This window comes from Clytia hemisphaerica, unplaced genomic scaffold, assembly GCF_902728285.1.
Source record: "Clytia hemisphaerica strain Z4C2 unplaced genomic scaffold, Clytia hemisphaerica genome assembly, whole genome shotgun sequence".
NCBI classification, from domain to species: domain Eukaryota; kingdom Metazoa; phylum Cnidaria; class Hydrozoa; order Leptothecata; family Clytiidae; genus Clytia; species Clytia hemisphaerica.
Window position 1 is genome coordinate 810,785 of NW_027104471.1, and position 15,629 is coordinate 826,413.

The window sequence follows — 15,629 nt, forward strand, 5'->3', positions numbered from 1 at the left end:
ATGAAAAGGATGTTGACAAAATATGCACGGCGCTGACGAAATAAGCACGGCATTGATTATGACATCATTAAATATGTCAATATCGATTCAACCCCCGTTAAAGAAAATGCTTACTTGTGTAGGTGTTCGAGCAAAGTGCTCAGGTAAGATTCTTGGGAAAAAGAATCTCAGCAGATATTTTTCATGTCAAGTATTGAATTTAAATTAGCTCTCCTGCACCCAGCATATCCATGAATTTGGGGTTCATCCGGGATCGACTTTAAGTGAGTGTCAAGGGCATTTTTAAATTTTTCAGTTGAAGTGTTTTTTAAGTTTCTTGTGCTCTTTGGCATTGCATTGAATAGTTTTGCACCTTGTACAGAAAGAGTGCAATCTCTAAGCTTGGATGTTTGATTCTTGGAGATAGACAGTTCAAGGCTCGAAATAACGATTTCAAGTGGGTCGGACAAAATGTCCGATCAGGGTTGCTTTAGCTTGAAAATTATGATTTTTGGGTCGGACATGAAGCCATTTGGGTCGGACAATGTCCGTTGTCCAACCGTTATTTCGAGCCCTGACAGTTGGCATTCGTAAGCTTTTATACTGCTATTCACGTTAGGTACTATCCCTTCTAACACCTTCCAAACATAGATGATGCGATAGCGCTCCCTTCTCCTTTGAAGGGAATAGATTTTGGATTGCTTGAGACACTCCCAATAATTGTTTGAGGTGCCTTTTATCCTTCTTGGAAAGGATTTTTTAATGTCTTCAAGTCTCTGAATGAGACGATTTGAGGAGTGATGGCCAAGTGGTCAAAGGCATCAGCATCTCAAACCAGGGATTCGAGGTTCGAATCCCCGCTCTTTCCAATGTTCCGTTCAGTTCATAGATAGCCAAGCCGACTGGCCGTGGACCCCGTGAATACAATTGAAAGACTGTCTAAAAGTCCTAGATTATTGGGCTATCCACGTGAAATACCGACTATATCCATCTATCTATCTACTAACAGTATTTGGACTCCATATAACGGAACAATATTATATAAAATATATAAAATTCGGTTAGTGTAAAACACAGGTCACAGGTCACAGGTCACAGGTCACAGGTCACGGGTCACGGGTCACAGGTCATACAAATTACAGACCGGAAAACTGTAACACACTCGTAACATACAACTCATAACATAAGTTCCTGAAGATATTATATGTAATGGTATATCAAAATATGTTATTTAGAAGACTTAAACGACAAATCATAAACCCCAAATATTGACAACAAATGACACTTAAATTATGTAAATAATGACGTTATCTCAAAGTATGAGGTTTTGTCCAACAATTAACATCAAAATATTTTTCATGCATAATAGGATGCTAACGCTGCAAGTGGATATATATTGACAGGTTTTGAAAACATTAAATACTCCAAGAGAGCTGTTTTAGAGATATGAAAATAGTGACGTCATTTTATCAAAAATACAAAGCAGGGGAGAAAAATATTGAAACATTTATGAAATATAATTCCATTGATGCTATTTTCATCAATTCTTGTTATCATACCCAAGGTGATGCATGAGATAAAATGAGATATGACAAAGTGATTGTGTAATAGCTATTTTCCTGTTAGGGGCAGTTTAAAGCAAAAGGTGAGATCAATGTTTTTTAATACGTATTCTTTGTATTTAACATACGTAACATGCATATAACATTGAAAAGATAATTTTTATTACATGTGTGATATAGGTGTAATATATAATACAAGTATTACAGGTCCGTGTTATACACAGCATAAAACACAAAAGCACGTGGTAAGTACGTGGATAGATTTTCTGCTTTAAAATAGTTCTAGATCAATAAAATACCTTTGGAATTATATTTTTGACATTAACAACTGTTTTTCAAACATTTTCTTTGTGTTTTACAGTACTTGAAGCTGACCTGTCAACACTGACCTGTGACCTGTGACCGGTGACCTGTGACCTGCGTTTTACACTAACCGCGGCTTGCGAAAAAGGTGGGCGAAATTGCAGGGGGGTTTTGGGGGTGTGCTGTAAGCCCCCAAAAGCCCAGAGATTTTGATCTTCTCATGCCTAAAAGTTGCTCAAAATTTTTAGAAAAAGAGAAACGAAAAACGAAACTATGTTGTTAAAAAGAAACTATCATTTTTATACGTCCAGAAAAGACGAGTTACAGTAAACGAGTTATAAATACTGTTTTATCAAAAAGTCGAGTAAGGAAGAGTTTGTACCTCGAGCTTAGAAGAAAAAAAGTGTGCTTTATTAAGAAGTGCCAAAGAGGCCATTTTCAAAGTGTCTATACCTCCTTTTCAACAAACGACCCTTTTTCAAAATGGGGCCGGACCCTTCTTGCATCTTGGCGAGGAGGGGGGCTCGAGCCAGGGGGTACTAGGGTTGCGAGCTGACGGGGGGTGCCGCCCGACTTTCAAACTTTGGACCCTTACCGGGACTAAAAAGGAGAAAACAAAGTAAAATTTTGGGAATTTTACGACCCTTTGCGGGACAAATTTGACCAATTTTGATCAAATTCCGACCCTTAGTGGGATTGAAATTTGATTTTCAGATTTGGAAGTCCAAAAAAGGTACCCTTAAGGGCGGCACATACCGTACCCTCCATTTGCCTAAGTACCTCCCACGGGGGGGGGGATAGAGCACATCCCAGCACCCATTTTGCATGTACCACTCCCCACCTCGGGCGGGCGGACAGGTGATTCTTCAGTAACCAAATTAGGTAAAATACGGACCAGACAGTAAAACCCGACCCACGTGACTGAATGACTTATTAAAATTTTGACTTTTTGGCTACTTCAGAGAAAAGCACGCTTTTTTTCTTACACAACAAGCCCGAGTTACAACTCTTCCTTACTCGGCTTTTTTATAAAACCGTATTTATAACTCATTTACTGGACCTTTTCTGGACGTAAGTTTCCGACGAACTGAGATAGTTTCAGTTAAATAAATATGATATTTTCTTTTTAAATAAGATAGTTTAGTTTTAAATGAGATGGTTTTGTTTTAAGGGAAATAGTATCCCCTGAATGAAACAAAGTTTCTTTTTAAACGAGATAGTTTCGTTTTAAATGAGATATATAGTTTCGTTTTAAATGAGATAGTTTCTCCTGAAATGAACTTTAGTTTCTTTTTAAGGGAAATAGTATCCCCTGAATGCCACATAGTTGCTTTTTAAACGAGATACAGAAACAGCTCTCTTGGAGTATTTTGTTGTCTTCAAAACCTGTCGATCTATATCCACTTGTCAGCTTGTAGTGTCAGCATCCTATTATGCATGAAGAATATTTTATTGTTAACTGGTGTACAAAACCTCATACTTTGAGATAACATCATTATTTACAAAATTTAAGTGTCATTTGTTGTCAATGTTTGGTGGGGTTGATGATTTGTCGTAAAAAGTCTTCTAAATAACATATTTTGATATTACATTTCCATTACATATAATATTTTCATGAACTTATGTTATGAGTTGTATGTTATGAGTTGTATGTTACGAGTGCGTTACAGTTTTCCGGTCTGTAATTTGTATGACCTGTGACCTGTGACCTGTGTTTTACACTAACCACGCAAGCCGAACTTCTTTTTGCGTGCAGCTCACTTTAATCAAATAACAATTCGGCATGGACCTTTGCATCGTTAGGACCCTGCCGACGCACCGGACTTAACGAACACCGGACACGCTAAAGTCCGGTGTAAAATGAGAATTTTTTTCACCACCGGACAATCTCTACACCGGACTTAAGGAAGTCGAATATGTCCGGTGTCGGAGAAGGATATTTTTTTCCACCGGACAATCAAAACACCGAACATGACCAGTCCGGTGCGTCCAGTGTTTCTTAATTTTTTGTTTCATGAATGTTCGGCGTCCAAAATTCCCTGTATGCAACACCGGACTGACACCGGACTTATTGTGTCTAGTGCTAGTGGTGTAGCGAATAAGACATTTGGCTAAAGCTTCAGATGCATCCGGCTGGACTTAGAATTTTTTTCAAGTTGAATAGTGACCAAAGGGGGTCTCGAACCGGGAACCTATAGTTTCCGTATCCAATGCCCTATCCACTGGGCCAAACCGGCTGCCGAAAATTCGTTATTTGGGGTTACTTATACGAAGGTCTTAGTACTATATATAAATAAGTCTGACTGACGAGTTAGGCTAACTGTTATGATCGCCATTACTCCAAAGAAGCCACCACTGCTGTTCCCCTCAGGCAAAATTGTCGATTCTGTAGAGGTCACGAAATTGCCGAGTACAGACGTCGAAAAAAAAAATTCAAAATGGCTGCCGAGCGAGCACTGACAAAAACAAAAAATCAGGAGTTTTCAATTGCCTACTACAGCAGAATAAGACAGAGAAATGCAGTAAAATAAAAAGTAAAAGAACCTTGAACCTTTTGTTTGTCAAAATAAAGAAAATATTATAGCGCTGCAGTAATGTTTATATTCAGAAATAAATCCATTTTCCACCAGACTTACAACAACCACCAGCAAGGTTTCAAACCACGCTGCGGCATTACTGGCAATGAATTCTGACTTAAAAAATGTTGGCCCAGTTCCCTGGAAAGGGTATGATTACACTTCCAAATGACTTTTCTTTACAATAACATTTGTCTTCTCACAAATCCAAAAAGATAGGCTATAAAACCAACACGGGGGTCAATTCTTTTCACAACAAACCGTCAGATCAAACCTTATAAAGATCAACCATGTAAATGTCACTTGTTTTTGTGATATTTGAATAATATTAAAACCTTTTTGCCTATACATGGTTCTTCAAAACCATTTCCCTTTCCCGCAGCAGGCTTTAAAGTTCATGTTGACCCCCGTCTTTTTTTGCGCGGTAATCTAGAAAGGCCTTTAGTGCGGTATAAACAAATGATTTCATTGGTTTAAAAAAGTCAAAACATCAAGCTATATCACGTGATCAGAATCATGATCGGAGTGAACGGAAGCCGTGGTCATACGTCATATGATATTTTTGCGCGTTTTAATTCGGCAAAGTTTAGTAAACTCGACCACGTATCAATATTTTGATTTTTCAAGCGGGGATTTCTGTAGAATGATAAAATATGGCTTGGCTGGAATGGACACCATAACAGCAGTGCCACCACACGTGTGCACCGCCGGGTGGGTGCACCGCCGGCCGGGTGAGGGGTTAGGGATGTGCACCAGGGTGGCTTCGCCACCCTGGTGCAAATCCCTAACCCTATGCTACGCGCTACGCCAGGCCGGATGCATCTGAAGCATTAGTCGAAAGTCGAATAAGGATACTTTTTGCGTCGGCAGGGTCCTGCATCGTTTCCATACTGGGCAATAGGAAGGTCAGAATGAATGATTGACAAATAACTTTTTCCTTCTCTAAATGATATCCTGTTCTCTTTCCCAAAACATGCACTGCAAACCTGGCTAATCTCTAAATTATTTTATACCTACCTCTGGCTCTGAAAGATTGTGAAAACCTGCTATTTTGCCGCCATGTTTGATATGAATATTTACGCATCTTGTGAACTGAGTTTATTTTGATAGACCAAGCTAGCAATCAAGCGTAAACAAGCCTCTGGATCTGTTACTCCTTTGGAAATTTTATAACAGGCTAGATATTTTAAGGATTTTAGTTTGAACTTGGTGCGAGTTGCGTTTTATCAGGAAATAAATTTTCTGTTCACTGTTAGCACAACAACAAACACACAGGCAAGAAAAAAGTGACAAAACTATTGACTATGGCTTGTGAAGATGAAATATTGCATTTTTAGACACAATCATTTATCATATGGCGACTGATGGCCGATATTGACATAATAGAGGATGCCTCCCCTTCTCAAGGAAGCAGCAGCAGCTCTTTTTCATATAAAACTCCTGATCCTATCAAAATATGTGGTGTAGGGCATCTAACAATGTAAGCCATTTTTTGGAGCTTTTTTTTGGTGCTCTATTTTGTATTCAATACGATCAAAACTGTCTAGCTATTGTGTTTAAATATCTAGAAGATGTACCTTTGCTTTTCATAAGATTGTAACCCTACGGGTTGAGTGTGAGCGAGCAGAGAAATTGACGAATCACCACAACACAAAGGTCTTCTTTTCCTAGGATTCCACTTTCTCTCTACCCAGATGGTGTCAATCGAACGAATCGAATGCCGAACCAATTGAACGCAATTGAACACAATCGAATAATTGCGATTCGATTGTCGAACTCAATCGAATCGCAATCGAATATTACCCAGGATTTGCCGTTCGATTGCTTCGATTACGTTCGATTGTATTCGATTATGTTCCAGTACGTTCGATTGATTTAGATTTTATTCGCTTTCGTACGATACTTAATAAGCGCTCGGCCGCCCACGCACGCTAAAAAGCTCTAACAGAGTGATCCAATTTAATTTAATCGCAATCAAACTCATCGAACATAATCGTAATCGAACCAATGGAACATAGTCAACTACCGTCAACTGCTCTAACTTGGGACTATCTGAAAAAACATGGGACGGCAATTCGGCCACCATTTCACCAAACCTCCAAAGTCATTTGATTTGAGTTAAGGTAAAACTTAATCCGAAAATTGATTTTGCCATGGATCAATGTGGAGTCAGATCACAAACAACGAAATTTTTGAGTTAAGGAACGGCGTATTAAAAAATATACGATTTCTCTTTCAATTTTACAGTAAGTGAAAATACAGACCAGATATGAAACAGTCCCATGTTTCGACCAATCATCCCAAGTTAGAGCAGTTGACGGTATTAATCGAACCAATCTAACCTTACTCAAACGCAATTGAACACAATCAAATATTACCCAGGAATCAGCCGTTCGATTGAGATTCGATTATGTTCGACAATCGAATCACAATTATTCTATCGCATTCGATTGCGTCCGATTGGTTCGATTGCAATTTTTGTTTGAAGCTGTTCGATTGACACCGTCTGGCTCTACCTAACATTCCATTTTCTAAAGGAAAAAGACCAAGGATAGTTGAAAATTGAAAATTGAAAAAATGAGCTTGAAAGTTAGGTAGTTTCGTAAGTAAACACAAGGTTTTTTTCTATCGTGTATCTTTAGGGAAAAAATACCCATTCCAATATGGTACAAAAGACCTTTTGCTAAGACCATCCATGGCGTATTGTATAATTAAAAAGTCTAGCATAAAAACAATGACACATTATTGCATACTGTCAACTGCTCTAACTTGGGACTATCTGACAAAACATGGGACAGAAATTTGGCCACCATTTCACCAACCTCCAAAGTCGTTAATTAACATACCGCGATTCATAGATAGCAAATAATGTGAATATACTACTCTCGCCAGGTAGGCTTTCGCACTGCAAAAGGAACAAATCTTTGCGACGAGAAACTTGTAAATATGATCGGGCACGCGATTGTATAAAAAGTCTGTTCTTCCACAGAAAATTTGAAATCTGTTATCGACCACTCTGTAACTTTGACATGTCAATCAATAACACACGCTGGAAAAAAGTCTCTAGAGAAAAACAACACAATGGCGTCAAGATGTGGTAGCGCGGGTGTGATTAAAATTGTTAGTTACTTCTTCAAATTATGTACTTTTAAAATCCTTTAAAAATACATTCGGTTGTGATTATGAGACGATGAACGTTTGATTGATAAACTTGGTTGAAGTATAAAAACAAACTTGTTGTCAAAGAGATTTAAACAGTAAGTGAAATACAGTCCAGAAATAGACCGTCCCAAGATTTAACCAATCGTCCCAAGTTAGAGCAGTTGACGGTTCCAGCAGAAAGAGCTTGAAATGCTGATGAAAATTGAGGCATAAAATATTCCTTGAAAATCTTCCTATCAAAAGTTATAGAGTTTGAAAGTTTTGTGATGACATCATCACAAGCCTTTCCAGGCAAAATTTAAAAACCTTGTAATTTTGGAACAAATTGACCAAATTTGATGTTGCCAAACAACCAACAAGACAACAGAACATTTAACTAGGTACCAAAAAAGACCAGAACTGTCTCATTTCCAACATTGTATATAAGACAACTCTCAATTGGACTTACCCAACTACGAAGAAAAGAAATATATAGGGCTCTGCAAGTCCACCTTCAAAAAGTGATTCAATGGGCATAAAACATTATCCACAGAGGTTTGGCGAGTGAAAGATAGCAGAGGAACACCATTAGTCAAGTGGTGTGTGTTGAGAAAGTCGAAATCTTTTAACCTGATTCAGGACATTATGTGCTTTGCAAGACCAAGAAATTTGAAATTGTCAATTACCCTGAAAAAAATCTTTTAAAAATAAACGTTCTGAAATCATAGTGAAATGTCGCCATCGTCATAAATTCAATCTTTAACTCATTGACGGAAAAATTGACGTCATATAATAAGATGATATTGCAGGGCTCGAAATAACGGTCGGACATCGGACATTGTCCGACCCAAATTGCTCCTTGTCCGACCCAAAAATCATAATTTTCAAGCTAAAGGAACCCTGATCGGACATTTTGTCCGACCCACTTGAAATCGTTATTTCGAGCCTTGATATTGAATTGTTTTTTCACAACAAAATAGATAATGTAAGGTATATTTTTTAGTTGCCTGAAGATTTTCACCAAAGTGACATGAAACTGCCAATAGCAGAATAAAAAAGTATCTTTTCTTCATGACAGACAAAATTTAAATTATGCTCAGTTCCATATACCAAAAGAGATCCAAAATTGGAACTGCCACTAATTTTTTCATTGTTAAAAAATTGGTGGCTCTGACCCTATTAACCTTAAAAAGAAATATTGAAAATGTTGGATAAAACTTGACAATTTTTAGGGACTTGTTCTTGTTTTAGAAATACTGAAGTTTAGTCCAGTATGGTGTCGTGGAAGTTGAAATATAGTATAAACCATTGAATGAGTTAATTAACAGCTAAATATATGTTCGATAAAAATCAAGAAAACAAAAATTTGTTCAATTTATTGTAAAAGCTTTTCGACTATTGTCATCGTCAGTACAGTAAAAAATACATAAGCATATGAAAAAGTATCTACAATTTATAAAGAAATGTTAAAAAGTTGAGAAAACACATCAATTGTCACGGGAGCAACGATGCCATGACGATTAATGTGTTTTCTTTTGTTCCAGAGTAAAATAATTTACGTTATGCCGTTTCTAAATAAGTTTAATTGCTTAGTCTCTAGTTGATTGTTTAGTGAAGGCTTTTTCAATGCGATTTGGAAAGCCTCTAAGTTTTTCCTTTCTTTGCTCTTAAGTGGTGCCGAAATTAGAACCTTCCAGTTAAATACATGACTATTATCATGACTCTCTAAATGTTTTGCGGGCTCCGAATTACCTTTCACCGAGTTGTGTTCACTCCAGCGAACTTCGACATTTCTAGCCGTTTCACCGATATAAGTTTCTCCACACGAACATTCGCCAACGTAGATCTTGCAACTCGGGTGTGGATTTTTACTCTTGAGCTTGAACAGACTTTTCACTTTCTTTGTATTCCATTTGATTATAAACTTATATCGGTGAAACGGCTAGAAATGTCGAAGTTCGCTGGAGTGAACACAACTCGCTGAAAGGTAATTCGGAGCCCGCAAAACATTTAGAGAGTCATGATAATAGTCATGTATTTAACTGGAAGGTTCTAATTTCGGCACCACTTAAGAGCAAAGAAAGGAAAAATTTAGAGGCTTTCCAAATCGCATTGAAAAAGCCTTCACTAAACAATCAACTAGAGACTAAGCAATTAAACTTATTTAGAAACGGCATAACGTAAATTATTTTACTCTGGAACAAAAGAAAACACATTAATCGTCATGGCATCGTTGCTCCCGTGACAATTGATGTGTTTTCTCAACTTTTTAACATTTCTTTATAAATTGTAGATACTTTTTCATATGCTTATGTATTTTTTACTGTACTGACGATGACAATAGTCGAAAAGCTTTTACAATAAATTGAACAAATTTTTGTTTTCTTGATTTTTATCGAACATTACTTTGCATGGCATTAATCATTCATCAAGCTAAATATACTTTGGCTGAAAAGGATGGTATGAATAAGAACCATCTTACCTAAATATTATAAAATCTTTCCGCTTTTCAGGTTTGGCATGACAAACAAATTTGATACTGATTTCCCATCCGGGTTGACAGGGAAACTTGCACCAGAGGAATTTGAATCCACACTAGTGAGAATAAACAAAGTGTTGGGTAGAAGTTTGCCAATGAACTTGCGATGGTTGTTGTGTGGCTGTATATGTTGTTGTTGTACAATGGGAATGTCCATGTGGCCTGTCCTCTTCTTGAGCAAAAGGGTAAATTATTCTTCGCTTTCAATAAGCATTATGTAATGAACTTTCAAATATTTTGCTGTTTTCAAGAAAGGTGTGCGTACAAAATTGTTTCTGTCTGATAGGTATTATTATTATTAATTTATTTGGTAAAGAAGGTCAATACAAACTAGCAGACAGTGAAAAACCACTGATGTGGACCTACTATAAATCTAAGATAAAATATACTATATTATTATTGTTTAAATAAGTTAAAATATAAAATGATTTAGAACATTAGAGGCCGAGACCAAAATCTTAGTGTCCTCAAAATTTTGAAAAATTGATTTATTGAGATTTAAGTATTAACTTAGATTTTGTTAGGATGCATGAATAGGTTGATAGAGACTAGAGAAATTTGTGAGAATTTTAAATGTAGGTTTGACTGCAGGATCCATTCTATGTAGTTTAAAATAAAAATTAAAAAATTCTATGTATATATAGTGTATAAGATATATAAACTGAGATAAATAAAATATTAATAGTATAGATAATTTTCCGGGTCACGAGCCCTGGATGTCGAATTGTAGCCAAAGTTAATTTTGGGTATAACTTTTGATTCAAGTAATGCCTTTTTGAAAGTGGCTAAAAAGATTTTTTCTCTCTAACACATAGGGGAAGGAGGTTCCACGATGTTGAAGCTCTGTAGGCAAAAGAGCGTTTGTATCCGACATAGTTGAAAGCTGGTTGGTCGATTTTGCATTCGTTTCGTGTGCGTTTTGTTTTGGTTGATTTGTTGATGAAGTCTTTCAATAACGGTGAAGTCAAGTTGTTGTAGATTTTATAAGTTTTGCATGTAAGATGTTACTTATAGTAGAAAGCAAGAGGCTTCCACTTTGCTTGAGCGAGAACTTCACAGTCTTTTACTTTTTTCTTGACTCGTTCGATGAAACGAGCAGCTTTAATGTGGATCTTTTCTATATCGTCCAGTAGGTGACCAGCACAATTCCCCCAGATCAAGATACCATATATTACTGATGGTAAAATACCGCTATTATAGATTGTTCTAAGCGTAACTTTATCAAGAGTGTTCATTTTGTAAAGGTTTTTAAGTTTGTTGCTAAAGGCATTACACACCATTTCCGTATGAGGGCCCCATGATAGTTTATTGTCAAGAATCACACCAAGACATTTTGTTTTGTCAGTTATTTTGATAGAATTGTTGTTGGTCTTAACATCTGGTAGGGGACCAATGAACTTCTGTTTGCTTAATATCAATATTTGACATTTATCTGGATGGATTGAAAGACAGTTCTCTAACGAATAATTAGCAATTAGTTCTATTTGTTTTTGCAAGTTAATCATTACTTCGTCAACAGTGTCAGCTATCGAGTAAGTCTCAGAGTCATCTGCATATAGGTCGATTTCCTCATCTCCAACATCTGGCATGTCATTCACGTACATTGAGAAACATTGAGGTCCTAGTATCGATCTCTGAGGAACGCCGTATTCAACAGAGGATTTGGTCGATGTAACTCCATTCACTTTGGTGATTTGCGATCTTTCTTTGAGGTAGCTCATCATGAATTCGAGGAAATCCCCCGACACCCCACATGCAGAGAGTTTATTCAATAGCACTTCATGAGACACACTGTCAAAAGCCTTCTTAAAGTCAATCATAAGTATTCCTACAACCTTTTTGTCACCTAAGGCTTTATACCATGTTTCAGTCAAGTATAATAGTAGATCTTCAGTTGATCTAGCTGCTCTAAAACCCCATTGGTGTTCATTTAACAAATTAAATGTGACAAGATGATCATTTAGCTGAGAGCAGATAAATTTCTCAACTACTTTGCTTGGTATGCTGAGTAAAGAAACAGGTCTATAGTTTGAACAATCCCTTTTTGAGCCCTTTTTGAATACACATGAGACTCTAGCTATTTTCCAGTTGTTAGGAAATTTCCCAGTTTGAACACCTTGTTTCAAAACTTGAAACAGACCCGTAGTTGACGCTGATTCGTTAATTTTTAAATCTTCAGCAGTAATCATATCAAGCCCACACGCTTTTGCAAGGTTGACAGCTTTAGTAAAGGATTTTTCAAATAATTTGAAATCGAGCTTCACATCGGAGAGGGCTGGGGTAACTTTGTATATTTGCTTATGTGATGCAGTAGTGTGATCCTCTCCAATATCAAGAGCTAATTTCTTACCAACATTTGCGAAGAAACTGTTCAGGAGTTCCGCTTTTTCTTTGTCGTCAGTTATGATTCGCTTGTTGTCAGCTAGGGGTCCAATAGTACATTTGTTGGTGTCTCCATTGAACTTTTTTACTGTTTTCCAGAAGCTCTTGGAATTATTAGATTTGTCGAATTCATTTCTCCAGTACTTTGCTTTTGCTGCTTTGATTGCATTTGTACACCCGTTTCTTGATTGTTTATATAGTTTCCATTCGGGTGATCCTTTTGGAGTGCGATTTGCGTTCTTGAATAGTTTGTAACGGTTGTTTAATAATTTTCTAATTTTTCCCGTCATCCAAGGTTCATTTTTGGAACGCACCTTGACTTTTCTTGTTTAGACGTGTTCGTTAATAACGCCATTAAAAAGTTCTTCCCAGGCCCATAGAGAGTCGTCAACATCATCGAATATAGAGACAATGTCCCATGGAACCTGCGATAAGTCTTGTTTCAGTTTATTTTGATCGGCATTTTTGTAATCTTTAACTGTTCTTAATTTTGGTGGTGGACGGTCAATAAAGTAGTTCATAGTTACGTATATCAGGTTATGATCAGAGATGGCTGATCCATAACTTCCACTTCGAAGGATCTTGGTGTCGTTCACAGGTATTATAGCCAAGTCAATCAATGTTTTAGAGTTCTCTGTAATACGAGTGTAATCTTTTATAACATTCTGTAAAGCAACTTTCGCCAAGCCTCGATGAAGCTGAGGTGTAAGATAAGCATCATCTTTAGCAAGATCAATGTTCAAATCTCCAAGTAAAACGATATTTGACCTGTGCGAGTACTTTTCAAGAATTGGTGTCAAATTGTTCAGAAACTTCTTATCATCAGGTGGGTGGTAAATACATCCAACTAAAATTGTTTGTGATTTTATAATAATTTCTGCCCATACTGACTCGATGGCTTTCATATGTTTATCATAGTCTAATTCATAAATGTTAATATGCTTTTTATGATAAAAAGTGATGGGAATGTATGTCCTTTATGTCCAATGATCTTCGATCAGAAAAAGTCAACAATATGGTGAATATAATTCATTGGCACTCTACTCATATTTTACCTTTGAACTAACCGATCTAGTTTGGCAGTATATGATAGTTCTCCTTCTGTTCTTTTAGACGAGGCATACTTTAGAGAAGATCATTGACCACGAAAATCAAACACTTTATCACAAGGTAAGAAGTATAAACCACCAAAAAGGTCTTTGTTAGGGTTTTTAGGGGAGTAACCGTGAAGATGCTATTGAATCTACCACCAGGATGTCTTTGAGTTAATTTTCTTTTACTAGCTAGAATATGGTCATGTGTCCTTTCTTTTTAGGAAACTTGCTGTAAATATTCAGCCTCGTTGATTGATTTGATCTTTTCTTTTTTTCAGCTGAGTTTGCACTTGAAGCTCCAAAAACAGATGATTACATCGAGTAACATGATGGAATATGTAAGACATTTACCAAATCTTCTTCAAACATTTGTTTTTCTACCTTTTTCATTTCCTATTTTCCTCTCATATCCATTTAAGTAGTATAAACTCTTATTTATTTTTTTGTTTTTTTGGTTGTTTTTCTTTTGGGGAGCTTCTAACAGGTCAACAAAATGCTTTCCCAATCTGCACAGGTATAAAAAGAATTTATTGTGTTTTGAAATTCTTCAATGCATCTTTGTTTTTTAGATTTTATTGATGGAGTTTCGTCCCAAACAACCGATCTACAAGCCCGATTGATTAAGCTGATTTTTATAGATAGATATTTAAATTATTGTTATCTTAAGGGAAGAAATTTTGACGAAAATTTGCCTCCAAATTCGCCCTAAAATTCGTCTTTCAAAATAACTGGTCAAAAGATATTTTCTTGACAAATTGAACAATTTTATTGATTCACCAAAGTAACTTATGCCAAATTGCACGAAAATTGCTCGTTATAATTCGTTCTCGCCAAAATTTCTTGTTTTAAGGTATTGTCATATATTTAGTTCTTTACAATGCATTTCATACTTCTATTTTTCGAAAAAAACCTTTCGGGTTTATTGGGACGATAGTAAGTGTTACGTGATAATATTCCACGACTGACACTACAAACCTCTTTTATTTGTTATTGCGTAATCAATACAAGACAGTCGGTCATTCTGGTCCAGACGGTATTATAGCTTACTAGTATTGGAATTCATTAATTCAATTAAAAAATTTCATGTTAATTTTCATAGAAACAAGCAATGCCAATACTTTTTTTAGGTTAAGGAATTTCTTGCCATATCTATTAAGTAGAAGTCAAGACTAAGCTGAGAATTGAGGAAGTTAGGGATGCCTTTTCTGTTAATGTGCGAGAAGAAAGATTTCACGCTATTTACCTGCTGTAACGCTTTGAAGGTAGGATATTAACGGTCAAAACCTTTGTAAATATTTTTTTTAGATATTATATAAACGGAAATTTATCATAAAATATTTCTTTTTTATTCTAGAGTAATTCCAAGTTACCTTTTAAGAGTGGCGAGAGGTTGAGACGCCTTGAAATTAGGAATGCTTTCGTGAACCGAGCCTGCCTTATTACTCTTGAGAAATTTAATTTGAAGCCGGCTCTTTTTGGTAACTTCTAATTCTGGATTAATAATTTTTGTTTATTTATTTGGTACAGTATTTCATGCTGGAAATTTTTAGTATACTGATTTTTTTGTGTTTCCATGCAAAGAGAATTTTCATCAAACGAAAGAATGAATGAACACTTCCTCTTGGATCACTTTTGTCATAACATCTAATCCTTGATGTCGTCATTAAATAAACTTTTGACGAAAATAATCTTTGACTCTCAGTCTCTTTCTTTTGTGACTATGATATTCAGTCAGTCGGTCGTAATCCAAACAAAAGGCCGGTCAACTTGTTGTAAAGTGTGTAATAATGTACCTTTTTGTAGCCACAAAGTGGTTCATTTGACACGCGCCTAGCTCCTTCCTGTATTGACTTCTTTTTCTGACAAGGTATCAGTCTCATTCCTAGACACTAGACTGTCTCAATTAGGAACGAAAACAGAGACTCTAATCATTTTGTGACAACGAAATTCAAGAAGCGAAAGCAAACGTTCAGGTTGTTATACGCCCTAAAAGATGAGCTATCAAAGTCTTACAATGCTGCCCGTAGAAAAATTGAATATAAAGCCGAAACCT

General features: G+C 36.3%; 1 protein-coding gene across 1 annotated transcript; it reads left to right on the plus strand.

The window, feature by feature from the left end:
* The first annotated feature begins 5,644 nt into the window (after positions 1 to 5,644).
* On the plus strand, positions 5,645 to 15,184 carry LOC136821294 (cysteine-rich hydrophobic domain-containing protein 2-like). The gene is made up of 5 exons (XM_067077527.1): positions 5,645 to 5,900; positions 10,075 to 10,285; positions 13,596 to 13,652; positions 13,855 to 13,914; positions 14,146 to 15,184. The coding sequence occupies exons 1-5, from the start codon at positions 5,785 to 5,787 to the stop codon at positions 14,194 to 14,196; spliced, it is 495 nt and encodes a 164-aa protein (XP_066933628.1). The 5' UTR covers positions 5,645 to 5,784; the 3' UTR covers positions 14,197 to 15,184.
* Positions 15,185 to 15,629: the final 445 nt, after the last annotated feature.

Coding starts and splice junctions, on each gene's coding strand:
- LOC136821294 (XM_067077527.1), top strand. CDS start 5,785: ATGGCCGATATTGACATAATAGAGGATGCCTCCCCTTCTCAAGGAAGC. Junction 5,901..10,074: donor GGTGTAGGGCATCTAACAAT/GTAAGCCATTTT, acceptor TCCGCTTTTCAG/GTTTGGCATGACAAACAAAT. Junction 13,915..14,145: donor CGAGTAACATGATGGAATAT/GTAAGACATTTA, acceptor TTTGTTTTTTAG/ATTTTATTGATGGAGTTTCG.